Below are 12,762 nucleotides of genomic sequence, written 5' to 3'. Positions count from 1 at the left end.
TGGAACATCACTTACTTTGCCGAATTATGAGATAGTTTAACTTGTACAAATATCCGTTCACTGTCGTCTCGCAGGTCAAAAGCCCCACTTCTCTGTAGGATGCTTTATGTATTATAAAACCCCTCCTACTGTCCCAGATTATTCTTTTTCCATCAGCGATCAGAGTATCAGATGGAAACTGGAAAAGGAAGAAATGTGTGTTCACAAAATCGTATTAGTGCTATGGTGAGAGCTTCACTCATAGTTTGTAATTTTTGAAATATAAGTTTTATCTCAAATGAGAATAGTGCAGGTAGAAACTCCAGGTTGCCATAATTGGTTCTTTAGTTTTCTTTGCGTGTAACAGATGATACATTAACCATGATAAATTATTGTCAACAACATAATTTGTTATTAGTCTTAGCAGCAAGCTGCACCCCCCTAGGGCATACCTAGTTGTCGTTTGTCAGAATTCTAGCAGGACCCTGTGTCTCTTCAAGCCTCTGGGAGTCTCTGTAACAAACTGGCCTGATGCTCAATAGGAAAATGAATTAGGAATTTTTTTCCACTAGGGCTGCCTGGTTATCTTCTTGGTCTCATCACCGGGAGCTCTTAACAAGCCAAACCTTGTCATCTCATTTTGCGTGATTTATTAAGGAGCTGGCTATCTTAAAAGGACTGTGCATCATCGGTGGTCCGCCAGGACTCACAGCATCAACTTGGCATCACTGGGGTTATTATCACTCTGGGGAAACTGAGGGTACTGACTCTGCACCAGGGATGGCAACTCCCAGATGCTGCAGCTCCTGAGAGCAAAGAGAGCCGAAAAAGGATGTGAGGCCAGAGACAGTCGGGAATGACGCGCTTGCGAATTCCTAAAAGGACTGCTAAACAGCGAGTCCAAACAGAATAAAAGAACCCACCATTTGATTCCCCCCTAATGCCTTTTCCTGCACACCAGAGAGTTAATCTAAAGCCTCTACTTTGAGTAAAGGGTCACTGCTCCACAGAGCTGCTGCTGCTGCTGCGTCGCTTCAGTCGTGTCCGACTCTGCGACCCCATAGATGGCAGCCAACCAGGCTCCCCCATCCCTGGGATTCTCCAGGCAAGAATACTGGAGTGGGTTGCCATTTCCTTCTCCAATGCATGAAAGTGAAAAGTGAAAGTGAAATCGCTCAGTCGTGTCCTATTCCTAGAGACCCCACGGACTGCAGCCTACCAGGCTCCTCCATCCATGGGGTTTTCAGGCCAGAGTACTGGAGTGGGGTGCTATTGCCTTCTCCAGCTTCACAGAGCAGCAGAGCCAAATTCCCTGATGCCAGATTGTCAGCCAATTTCAGAGGCAATGGTCTGATGACTACTATTATTTATCCCCAGTTGGAAAAGGCAGGGGGATCAGATCACCTTCTCACAACAGATTATAAAGATTCATGGCATTAACTGGAGAAGGCAATAGCTCCCTACTCCAGTACTCCTGCCTGAAAACCCCATGGACGGAGGAGCCTGGTGGACTGCCATCTATGGGGTCGCACAGAGTCGGACACGACTGAAGTGACTTAGCAACAGCACCAACAGCAGCACTAACTGCCATAAAGAAGCTCAAGTCTTCTCTGTCTTCTTTTTAAAAGGACACACCACCTTACACCACTCTATCCATCGATCCACAAGTATCCTGCTTGTGGAAGGAACGAATCGGACTGGGATGTGTGACCTGATGGCAGAGATTTCTGTTTCAAAAGCACTAGCTGCCTCTCCCAGTGAGTGTATGTCCACCCTGGTGTGCGTCCCCAGAGCCTGACATGGGTTTGAGATGAACTGCATCCTGTTTACGAAGAACTGAAAGCAATTAAAGGGTGCATTTCACGTTTTAGTACATTAGGAGGCTACTTGTAAACTTGGGAATGCTCTGCACTCCCTGGCAGGGGGATTGGGAGGGTGGGGAGGAGAAAGAACCTTCTTTTCTAACTTGGTGCAAACTATTAAAAGGAAAATCTCAGAAAAATTTACAACCGGGACTGAAATCTATCAATGCTTGGAAACATGAGAAATGCTTTAAAAACACGAGAAAACAAGTATGTGCTGAATCTAAAAGAAAGGTTGGCTGATGGACTTTCTTTGCACCACCAAAAAATACATTCAGTGTTCCTCTGAAGTGTGTTTCTTACTCCCGTCTATCCACGGCTGCCACTAGTAGCAGTCCACTGACAGAGCCACTTTATGTCTAGCTGACATGAGCTACAACAGCAAAAGCCTACAGAGCCCGTCAGCTGTGGCAATCGCTGTATGTGTCCTAAAGAGGCAGGAAGATGGGCAGCCTTGCAAGAGAGCAGGGCACAGGGAGCTGTCACCAGCTGACCAGGGTTCTACTGAAGCAGGCCGGGGAAAAAGGAGAGGGAAGGGGCAGCAAATTAGAAAAAGAGGGACGGGAAGAGAAGAGGAAGGTAAAGACCTCATGGTAATGTCATGTCAGCATATATATGTAATTTTTAATAGGTTAGAATATTTTGGATATGTATATATGATATACCAAAATCCTTGTTAGAATTTTATGCTTCTCTCACTCGCTTTTCTTTTGTATCATAGAGCTGGGTGGGAAAACAGAAAAGAAGCTTTCCTTCCCGAAATGCTTGCAGGTAAGAATTCGGGAAAATTCCTCAGACAGACAAGCAACCTGCATTAGGGCCAGAAGGCAAGGGGCTTACATGAAGAGAGAAGTTTCATATCCCCATGGTTTGCTCCATATTCATCACAGAGCAATTATCATCTTGGACTAAGGAGAGTAATGCCAGGCTCTTGAAAACATCACTTGATAATACATTGATTACCGGGCATTAAACTGTTAGATATGTAACACGGATAGTAACCTGTGAATGGGCTTGCCTGTGCCAGGCAAGGTCCTAAGTGTCTTCCAAGCACCTCACGTAGCCTTCCTGACAGTCAGGTGAAGGGGTACTCCTGTAACTCTCCCATCTCTCCAGTGAGGACACTGCTGTGGAGGGAAGTCTCATAACTTGCCCATCTATCTGGGAGGTAAGTGGACAGGGAGGGGAGGAAGAATCCAGGCTGTATGATCCCAGCCTCTGCTCTGAACCACTCTGGTCCTCCTCCTACGCAAACAAAACCATCAGCAAAGGATGGAGGAGCTCGGGAGCAAAAGACGGAACATGGGCTAAAATGCTCCATGTGGCCCCAAAAGCCCCTCACTCCCTGGGAACCTCAGTTTTTTCTTCCATCGACCGAGTTTGACTCCCCTGGGGTTTCTTCCTCGTCTGCCACGATTTTATATTTCCTGGCAATGGCACCCACTGTGACGGAAGCCTTGGCCTGTCACTAATGGACTGTATTGAAGATGTAACTCCACCATGTAGAGGAGTGAATGCAAGGCATGAAGACAGGGAGATACCTTATCACATTTCAGGATTCAGGGCCAATAGGTGATACTGAAAATCACTCTGGATTCTTCCAATTTGACTACCGTCACCACCTGAGTCCCAACCTCCATGTGATGGGCAGTGCCAGGAGATGCCTTAGACAGTGTTCATCTTTCAGCTCTAAGCACCCAGGATTCACTGCAGTTTTTCATTTGGGGAGTTTTTATCTAATTCTCAGACTTAGCACTACCCCTAAAGTAATGAGCTGAAATACTTGGCTTGGCACATTTTAGAGATTTTTGTCTTTATTAGATTTTACTTGAAATCATTTTCCTTCTCTTCATGTACAATTTACAACATAATATGAAGAAAACCCTCACTTATAGTTTTTTATTTCCCCTAAGAGGTGAAGTTCAGATGCTCGGCAAAAGATAAGCCTTTTGTTATCAGGGAATTCCCAACTCAGACCAAAGCAACAGTTCTCAGATGCCTGGAGAGGCAGGTATCCTGCCTGGCAGTTCTGCCTTCAGCCAAAATCTGGATAATTAATTTGTATACGCCATAGAATTGGTTTTTCTGACATTTACAGACGTTTGAATTTGTGGCAATGCATAAAAATTTTCATGATTTTGGTTCTTCTGTGATTCACATAGATTTATGCCCAGAACATTATCCTTTTATTCCATTTAAATACACACATGGGTATAACATCTAGCACTCAGACTTCTGAGTAAAAAGCCGTTATAGAAAAATATGTCAGCAAACTATTCCAGAGACAGAAAATAACTCACAATACATTCTGCTCACTTGCGGTAAAGAGCAGGTGAGAGAAGTTTTACCTTTTTTAAAGTAACATTGATGCTGGGAGACGAGACCCGGCAGGGGATGACCACCTTCTTCCCTTCGGTCATATTTATAACCTTAGGGATTTCACTGTGCGTGTCTACGAAAGGTCTACCTGGATCTGAATGAGAAGAAAATGAAAACACACACATATAAATGACTGTATGATGAACACCCAGACACTGAAGCTGGCGAGGCGACGTGGGGACCACCATACACCTTCCCATTCATGTAACGCCCATACATCCATATTCTTCTCTCTCACCCGGCCCTCCGCGTTTCTGCCCAGATACAGAATGCTTCTCTAAGGAAACCGAATTCCTTATTCAGGTCTCGGCCTCCAATCAGCAGAGCCCCGAGGCCCAGTCCCTACTTTGCAAATTGTGACCTGGGGGATGGGGTGAGGAGTGTTTAGGTCATTCAGAGAAAAAGCCGTAAAAGTGCCGAGTGAGAGTAAGGTGAATATTCTGCATAAACGCCTTCCCACAGCTTTGCAAAGGGCCTCAGGAAGCGCCCTCCTGAGCTTTTGTCAGAAGTCAGAGGGGGTGGGTGAGCAGGTCCGGCAGTGTTAGGAGCACAAATGACAGTGGAGAGTGGGGGACCAAGGTGTCAGGTTGGAGAGAGGATTTCCATTTGAATGACAGAAACATGCCTCCACCGCTTTCTGCAGCTTAAAGGCCGACAAGTAAAACGAGAAGGTCTGAACTACTTCAGGGGAAGGGGTAGGGGGAAGGCAGGAGAAGCAGGGTGAACACTACCTGTATTTCACAAGCACGTGTGTCCAGTTCTTTAGCCCGCACTGCATGACTACGAACAGCAAAGCATGCGCGAGTGTGCGTGAAGAGACCTGGAAAGGGCTTTACCTGATTCCCAAGAGATCGCCTTTAAAAGCATGGCACAGTCAACTACAAATCTGCCTTGCCTTTTACCTCTACAAGGGTTAAATCAGGTGCCTCTGCAGGGCTGACCTTCAACACCCTCTGAAGGGAGTTCAGGGTGGATAGCAGGAATGAGGCGCTCTGGGAAAAATGGGCAGAGTCAGTCTTCAGATAGTTAGATATGCTCAGGAGATGACTTTATGAGCCCAATTCTTGCATCTCCTCATATCTAAAAAAGCACTAAAAATCCTTCCTGGTGACATCTGCTCCTCAAGACAAGCAGAAATCTTTTGCAAAAAAATAATATATGCTTGATTGCACGTACTTACCCTTCACCAAAATCACATATATGTTGACCTTCCCCACCCCTCTCCTGCCTCTTTGGAGCAGTTTCTCAGAGCTATCTGAGTTGCTGTCTCCCAAGCTATAGTCCTCATTTTGCCCCCAGTAAAACTTAACTCACGACTCTCACATTATGATTTTTTTTTTTTCAAGTTGACAGCATTTTGTCCACCTCAGAGGTCAGAAGAACTCAAACCACTTGCTGGGCTTCCCTGCAGTTCCTGCAGGGACAGGACTGAACATTCTTTCAGAAACACTCTCGTAGTCCACCTCGCCCTTGGAATCCCCTGACAGCGATCTCTTCAGGAAGCACTGCTCTTAACTTCTCCCCCTGGACCCAGCCCTTCCTGCCCAGATGGAAAGAAGCCCTGTGCAGACTCTCCCCCGGGCCCCCACCTGCTCGCCGTTCAGAATAATCCTGGATGCTGAACAGAGAATGGAGAAAAATCACAGGCACGATGGGGGCCCTGGCTGCCCAGACTGACTGGGGGCTGCAGACGTTGTTATGAACTGTGTCTCCCCCTGCGGCGCCCCACCCCCCAATGCAAATATGTTCTAACCCCAGCACTGCAGAATGTGACCTCACCAGGGTCAGACAGAGTCACTGCCAATAGAGTTACTTCAGTTAAGTAGGTGGGGCCCTAGTCCAATAGGCCTGGCGTCCATATAAGATGATGGCCATGTGAGGAGAGACACCCAGGGAGAATCACACGGAGACAAAGCAGAGACGGAGCAACGCAGTTGAGGTCAGGGCCACGGAGGGTCGCCAGCCCCCCTCAGAAGGTAAGGAGAGGCAAACGGGGGCTCCCTACAGGCTTCAGGGGGGCACGGGCCTGCCGCCACCTCGAGTGTCTAGAATGTGAAATGATAAAGTTCTGTAGTTTTAACACACACACACACACACACACACACACTCCACCACCACCAAAAAAGGGACCTTGCTGTAGCCCGCTGAAGGTGGCGGTGTGTGACATACACCAGAGAGGACCCTAGAGGGACTCGATCGATATAGCCCATCTTGGATGATCTGAAACCCCTGAACAATTCCTCCTGGTCTCCTGGGAAGCCTTCCTGGGCCAGCCCTTCCTGCTTCCCATCCCAGTCCACCTCAGGGGCTTTGCCAGCAGCCCCAGAACTCTCCTGTTATAGCACCTAACACACGACTTCCCTGGGTACACATGGGATGATGACTTCTTAGGAGAGGAGACAGACGGTATTCATCTCTGCCTCATATGAAACGAATGAATGAGCCGGTTAACGAACTACTCTCCAACCCTGTCATTTTACAGATGAGAAGAGAGAGGCGTGAACAGGTGCAGAGAGTTGTCTCACTGTGAACAGAAACCCCAGAGGCCAGTTTCTTCTCCTGAGCTCCAGTCTAAGGATCCTTCCCTGCCCCACCTCCCCTCATCAGAGCCCGCTCCCTCGTCATAGGAAGCACTGTTGTTGGCAATTGTTTTTCAGAGACAGGCTGATTGTCACAGTTCTCTGGGACAAGTATGTGTGATGTCACACGGTCTGGAATTCCCAGACAAGGATGCTCATCGAGGGTCAGGGCTGGGGTGGGGGTGCCTTTGGGACAGCCTTAGGACAAGGCTCAGAATTGGGGGAGTGAGGGGGACAACAGATTGTGGTTAAGACCGTACCTTTTAGGAGAATTTAGGGCTGACTAGTGACCCATTCCAGTATTCTTGGGCTTCCCTTGTGACTCAGCTGGTAAAGAATCTGCCTGCAATGCGGGAGACCTGGGTTCAATCCCTGGGTTGGGAAGAGCCACTGGAGAAGGGAACAGCTACCCAATCCAGTGTTCCAGCCTGGAGAATTACACGGACTGGACAGTCCATGGGGTCACAAAGACTCGGACACGACTGACTTTCACTTCACGTCAGTGGTTCGGACTCGTACTTTCACTGCTGCTGAGGGCACAAGTTCAAATCCTAGTCCAGGAAAGATGAGCAGCGTGACCACACACACACACACACACACACACAAAAGCACTTCACAGCCAGGGTTTGAATCCTAGCTCTGGCCCTTACTAGCAGTGAAAGAAAGTGAAGAAAGTGGTCACTCAGTCGTGCCCAACTCTTTGCGACCCCATGGATAGCAGCCTGCACCAAGCTCCTCCGTCCATGGGATTTTCAAGACAACAGTACTGGGGTGGGTTGCCATTTCCTTCTCCAGGGAATCTTCCCAACCCAGGGATCGAACCCAGGTCTCTCACAATGTAGACAGACGCTTTACTGTCTGAGCCACGTGGCCAAAGCATTTCACCAGTACCATCCCTCATCTGTAATACCTATCTCAAGGGTGACACAAATTCACACATACAAAATGTTTAGAATGGTACCTGGCAGATGTGTGCGTGTTAGCCATCAATTTTCTCATTATGAGAAATCTGAACTTGAGAAAGGGGGGTTAGGCTATATGAAAATAATAAATTACGCTCAAGATCTAAACTACAGAAAGTACACATTTATATTCATATAATGGATAAAAAAAGGCAAAACAAATACACTAAAATGTGAGCCATGAATCCCTTTGAGTATTGAGTTGTTATTATTTTCTTTGTGACCCCATGGACTGTAGCCTGCCAGGCTCCTCTGTCCATGGGATTTCCCAGGCAAGAACACTGGAGTGGGTTGCCATTTCCTCCTCCAGGGGATCTTCCCCACCCAGGGATTGAATCTGAGTCTCCTGTGTTTCTTGCATTGCAGGCAGATTTTTTTTACCATTGAGTCACCAGCAAAGCCCTTCTGTTTTTGTCAGATTTTGTAGAATGAGCATGTATGATTTTACAATAACATTTTAAATCGTTGCATGTAAGTCTCAACGTCTAAAGCATTTTTACTTGAGGAAAACTATAAATTTTGCATGTGATTTACATCAGTTTTGTCCAGTATACTAGAAGGAGGCATTAACTATCACATTAATAGTTATATGTCTATTAGGAAGGCTCAGTGAGTGTAGTAGCATCTGTAGAGAGGAAGAGTTAATTATACGGAACAAAGATTCACTTATCAGCACAAAATTCCTCCCCTGAATAAAACTGCTGAGCTGGACATCCAGGCAGGACTACTGGGATTCGATCAATTCCTTTCCTTCCTCCTGTGAGTCTATATTTTTATCTCCTTTGTGAGTCCCAAGGTAAACACAAACACCAGGAAATGGTTTAATTCATGTAACTAAATTGTAAATCCTTCACATTTAATTTACCGTCTCCTTAAGCAACCATTTTCAACAAAGGACACTGGCATAAAATGTTCCTGAGGAAACAGTAAACCTTGGTGTAGTCATTTTTAGGCTAATGAATGCCAATCCCACAAGAAAACAAAAACAGCTAATGCAACATGCCTGTGAATTTCATCTTGCCCTCGGTTCACGCTGGATCCCTTGAACACCTGAATTTCATGATATCTATTGGCCTTTAAAAGTCAATGTCAATTTTAGCACTGGGCCCACTGTTCAAAAAATATCAGAACTTCAATGATTGGTGTCCATCCCAGCATAATTCAAAACACACCATTTGTAGCACAGTTAATAGTGGCATTATAAATCCACTATGTTTACAAATGAACTTATGCCTACAGATACACACACACTATTCTCCAGGCTTATTAATAGTATATTTCCTCTGCAATTTGCTTCAAGGAAGGGCTACGAATGAACTTGCCTGACATATTATAATACAAACATTTTTTGTTTTGTATGACCTAAGATACAGAAGAGGTCACGGTTCCATTAATATCACCAGTAAAACCACTTACTACTCCCATAGGACGCATTTGTCATCGTCACAAAATTAAAAACGACTTCTAAACCCAGCCAGCGCCGTGGAGTGGTTTCCTGAGACCAAAGTGGCTGGTTGCTGAAAGAGTGAGGAAGAGCTGCTCCGGAGACCGCTGGTGTACCCGTGGTGCAGACACACTGTCACCAGGGACTCAGGCCACACCCAGAGGCAGGGAGGGCGCACCACCATCCCCTCTCTGAACTCTTAGAACTCAAAGCAGTGACAGGAAACTGGCACAGAATGAGGTTTTCTCATCCAGTTGGAGTAGCTGGGCTGCCATCCTTCAGGACAACGGGCAGACTTGGGCACAGGGGAAGATCAAACAGGGACCCTTGCTCAGGGTGGTATTATACCTACTTTTTCAATGTGTTTTTCCTTTTGAAATCTGTAATCACTCTGGCATATCAAGGCACATAGACATAGAGGTCCCAGCATGGTAGGCTTCATGCCACTCTATTTCCCAAGGGCATTACCTAGGAGCTCTTCTATGGATTGTGGAGCAAGTGAATGGCCCAAAGATTTTAGGGGGTTGTTCAGACTGAAGAGGAGCTCAAGAGTAAAAATCTTATTTCCGAGTGCTTGTTCATTCCCATGCTTTTCATAAACTTTTTCTTGATTTCCTTTTCCTTTCATTTCATTTACCTTAACTCTTAAGTCCTGGTCATGAGGGCTCCTAATTATTTTCAAGGAGGATGTGATTTTAATTTATTGAGGATGAAGTGAAGAGGATAAGAAGGTAATTAACCAACACCACGAAAAGGATCCTATCTAGAAATGAGAGTTTTCACATCGCACTTTTGACTTTAGTTGCCCACCAAAGCTTTTGAGAATTCAAAACAGAGCTTTGGAGCAACCACAAGAAAGCTGAAATAGCTATACTAATATTAGATAAATAGCTATTGTTGTTCAGTTGTTAAATATTAGATAAAATAGACCAAAACAAAAAACATTACTAGAGATAAAGAGGGCAGTTTGTAATAATGATAGAGTCCAGCAGGAAGATAAAATTTCTTTGGAAGGAATGATGTTAAAGCTGAAGCTCCAGTACTTTGGCCACCTCATGCGAAGAGTTGACTCATTGGAAAAGACTCTGATGCTGGGAGGGATTGGGGGCAGGAGGAGAAGGGGATGACCGAGGATGAGATGGCTGGATGGCATCACTGACTCAATGGACATGAGTTTGAGTGAACTCTGGGAGTTGGTGATGGACAGGGAGGCCTGGCGTGCTGCGATTCATGGGGTCGCAAAGAGTCGGACACGACTGAGCGACTGAGCTGAACTGAACTGATGAAGATACAATAATTATAAATATATACGCAACTAGCAACAGAGCACCAAAACACAGGAAGGAAAAACTGACAGGATTGAAGAATAGAAAATTCAACAATAATAGATGAAGATTTCAATACCTTACTTTCAATAATGGACATAACAACTAGAGAGATGGCTGAACAGGAAATAAAGAACTTGAACAATGCAGATAGCCAACTAGACCTAACAGACATACACAGAACCCATCATAGCAGAGTACACACTCTTCTCAAATGCACACAGAACATTCCCCAGGATAAACTATACACTAGGCTATAAGACAAACTTCAATAAATTTTAAAGGACAGAAATAATACAAAGTATGTTCTTCGACTACAGTGAAATGAAATTAGAAACCAGTAAGTGAAAGAAATTTGTTGTTCAGTCACTAAGTCATGTCCAAAACACCAGTAGAAAAAAATTCATGAGTCCAAAAGCTAGTTCTTTGAAAAAATAAACAAAACTGACAAACCTTTTGACAGACAAGCCAAGAAAAGAGAAGGAAAGACAATAAGATCAGAAAAGAAACAGTAGATATTACTATCGACACTACTAAAATAAAAAGAATTATAAAGGAATAATATAATTGCATGCCAATAAATTAGATAACAGATGAAATAAACAGGTTCCTAGAAAGATAAACTACTGAAACTAACTCAAAAGAAACAGACAAACTGAATATACCTATAAGAATATACCTATAACTGAATAAACTGAATATACCTATAAGAAAAGAGATTGAATCAGTCATCAAAATACTGCCCAGAAAGAAAAACTCAGGCCCAGAAGACAAGTGAATTCTACCAGATATCTAAAGAATGAACACCAATTCTTCACAATTTTTTCTAAAAGAACAAAAGGCAAAAAACTTCCCAATTCATTCTATGAAGCCAGTGCTACCGGGATACCAAAACCAAAGACATCACAAAGGAAAAACAGGTCAGTATTTTTTATGAATGTGGATGCAAAAAAAGCTCAATTTCCAGCAAACCCAATACCTATAAAAGAATTATGCACCTGACAGAGTGGGTGTTCCAGGAATGCAAGACTGATTTAACTTCCGACAACCAGTCAATGTCATTAATATACAATATTAATGGAATAAGAAACAAAAATCTCATGATCCTTTCATTAGGTACAGGAAAAGCATTTGACAAAATCCAAACCCTTATGGAAGACAGTATGGAGATTCCTTAAAAAAACTAGGAATAAAACCACCATATGACCCAGCAATCCCACTCCTAGGCATATACCCTGAGGAAACCAAAATTGAAAAAGACACATGTACCCCAATGTTCATTGCAGCACTATTTACAATATCTAGAACATGGAAGCAACCTAGATGTCCACTGATAGATGAGTGGATAAAGAAGTTGTGGTACATATATACAGTGGACTATTACTCAGCCATAAAAGGGAACACATTTGAGTCAGTTCTAAAGAGGTGGATGAACCTAGAGCCTATTATACAGAGTGAAGTAAGTCAAAAAGAGAAAGATAAATATCGTATACTAACGCATATATATATATGGAATCTAGAAAGATGGTACCAAAGAATTTATTTGCAGGGCAGCAATGGAGAAACAGACATATAGAACAGACTTATGGACATGGGGAGAGGGGAGGGGAGGGTGAGATGTATGGAGAATGTAACATGGAAGTTCACATTACCATACGTAAAACAGATAGCCAATGGGAATTTGCCGTATGTCTCAGGGAACTCAAACAGGGTCTTCGTACCAACCTAGCGGGGTGGGATGGGGAGGGAGATGGGAGGGAGGTTCAAGAGGGAGAGGATATATGTATACCTATGGCTGATTCAGGTTGAGGTTTGACAGAAAAAAAAAAAATTCTGTAAAGCAATTATCTTTTAATTAAAAAATAAATTTAAAAAATCCAAACCCCTTTTACAACAAAACACACACACACACACTCAAAAAGCTAGGAATAGAAGGGCATTTCCTCAATCTGATATACAAAAAAAACTTAACAGCTAACAACACTCTTAATAGTAAAATACTGGATGCTTTCCCCCTAAGATTAGGAACAAGACAAGGCTGTCCACTCTTACCGTTTCTGTTCAGCACTGCACTAGGGTTCAGTAGTTATTATGAATAATGCTACAATAAACATTCCAGCTAGAGCAATTTGGCAAGGAAAAGAAATAAAAGGCATCCAGATTTGAAAGGAAGCTATTTTCAAATGACATGATCTTGTATATGGAAAAGCCTAAGAAGTCCACTAAAAAAAA

The 12,762-nt window shown here is 44.1% G+C and overlaps 1 protein-coding gene across 2 annotated transcripts in view; it reads right to left on the bottom strand.

The window, feature by feature from the left end:
• Positions 1-12,762, bottom strand: part of FLT1 (fms related receptor tyrosine kinase 1) — a 207,153-nt gene that overhangs the window by 138,440 nt on the left and 55,951 nt on the right. Inside the window, exons 4-5 of one of the 2 annotated variants that reach the window (XM_052649905.1) lie at positions 4,190-4,314; positions 16-178 (exon numbers count right to left, since the gene is read on the bottom strand). In XM_052649905.1, coding sequence (XP_052505865.1) covers positions 16-178; positions 4,190-4,314 — 288 coding nt within the window. The remainder of the gene's footprint in view (positions 1-15; positions 179-4,189; positions 4,315-12,762) is intronic. The other variant, XM_052649906.1, reaches the window with a different exon arrangement.

The sequence above is a fragment of the Budorcas taxicolor genome, chromosome 12 (genome assembly GCF_023091745.1).
Source record: "Budorcas taxicolor isolate Tak-1 chromosome 12, Takin1.1, whole genome shotgun sequence".
Lineage (NCBI taxonomy): Eukaryota > Metazoa > Chordata > Mammalia > Artiodactyla > Bovidae > Budorcas > Budorcas taxicolor.
This window is presented reverse-complemented; position numbering and strand designations above follow the sequence as displayed.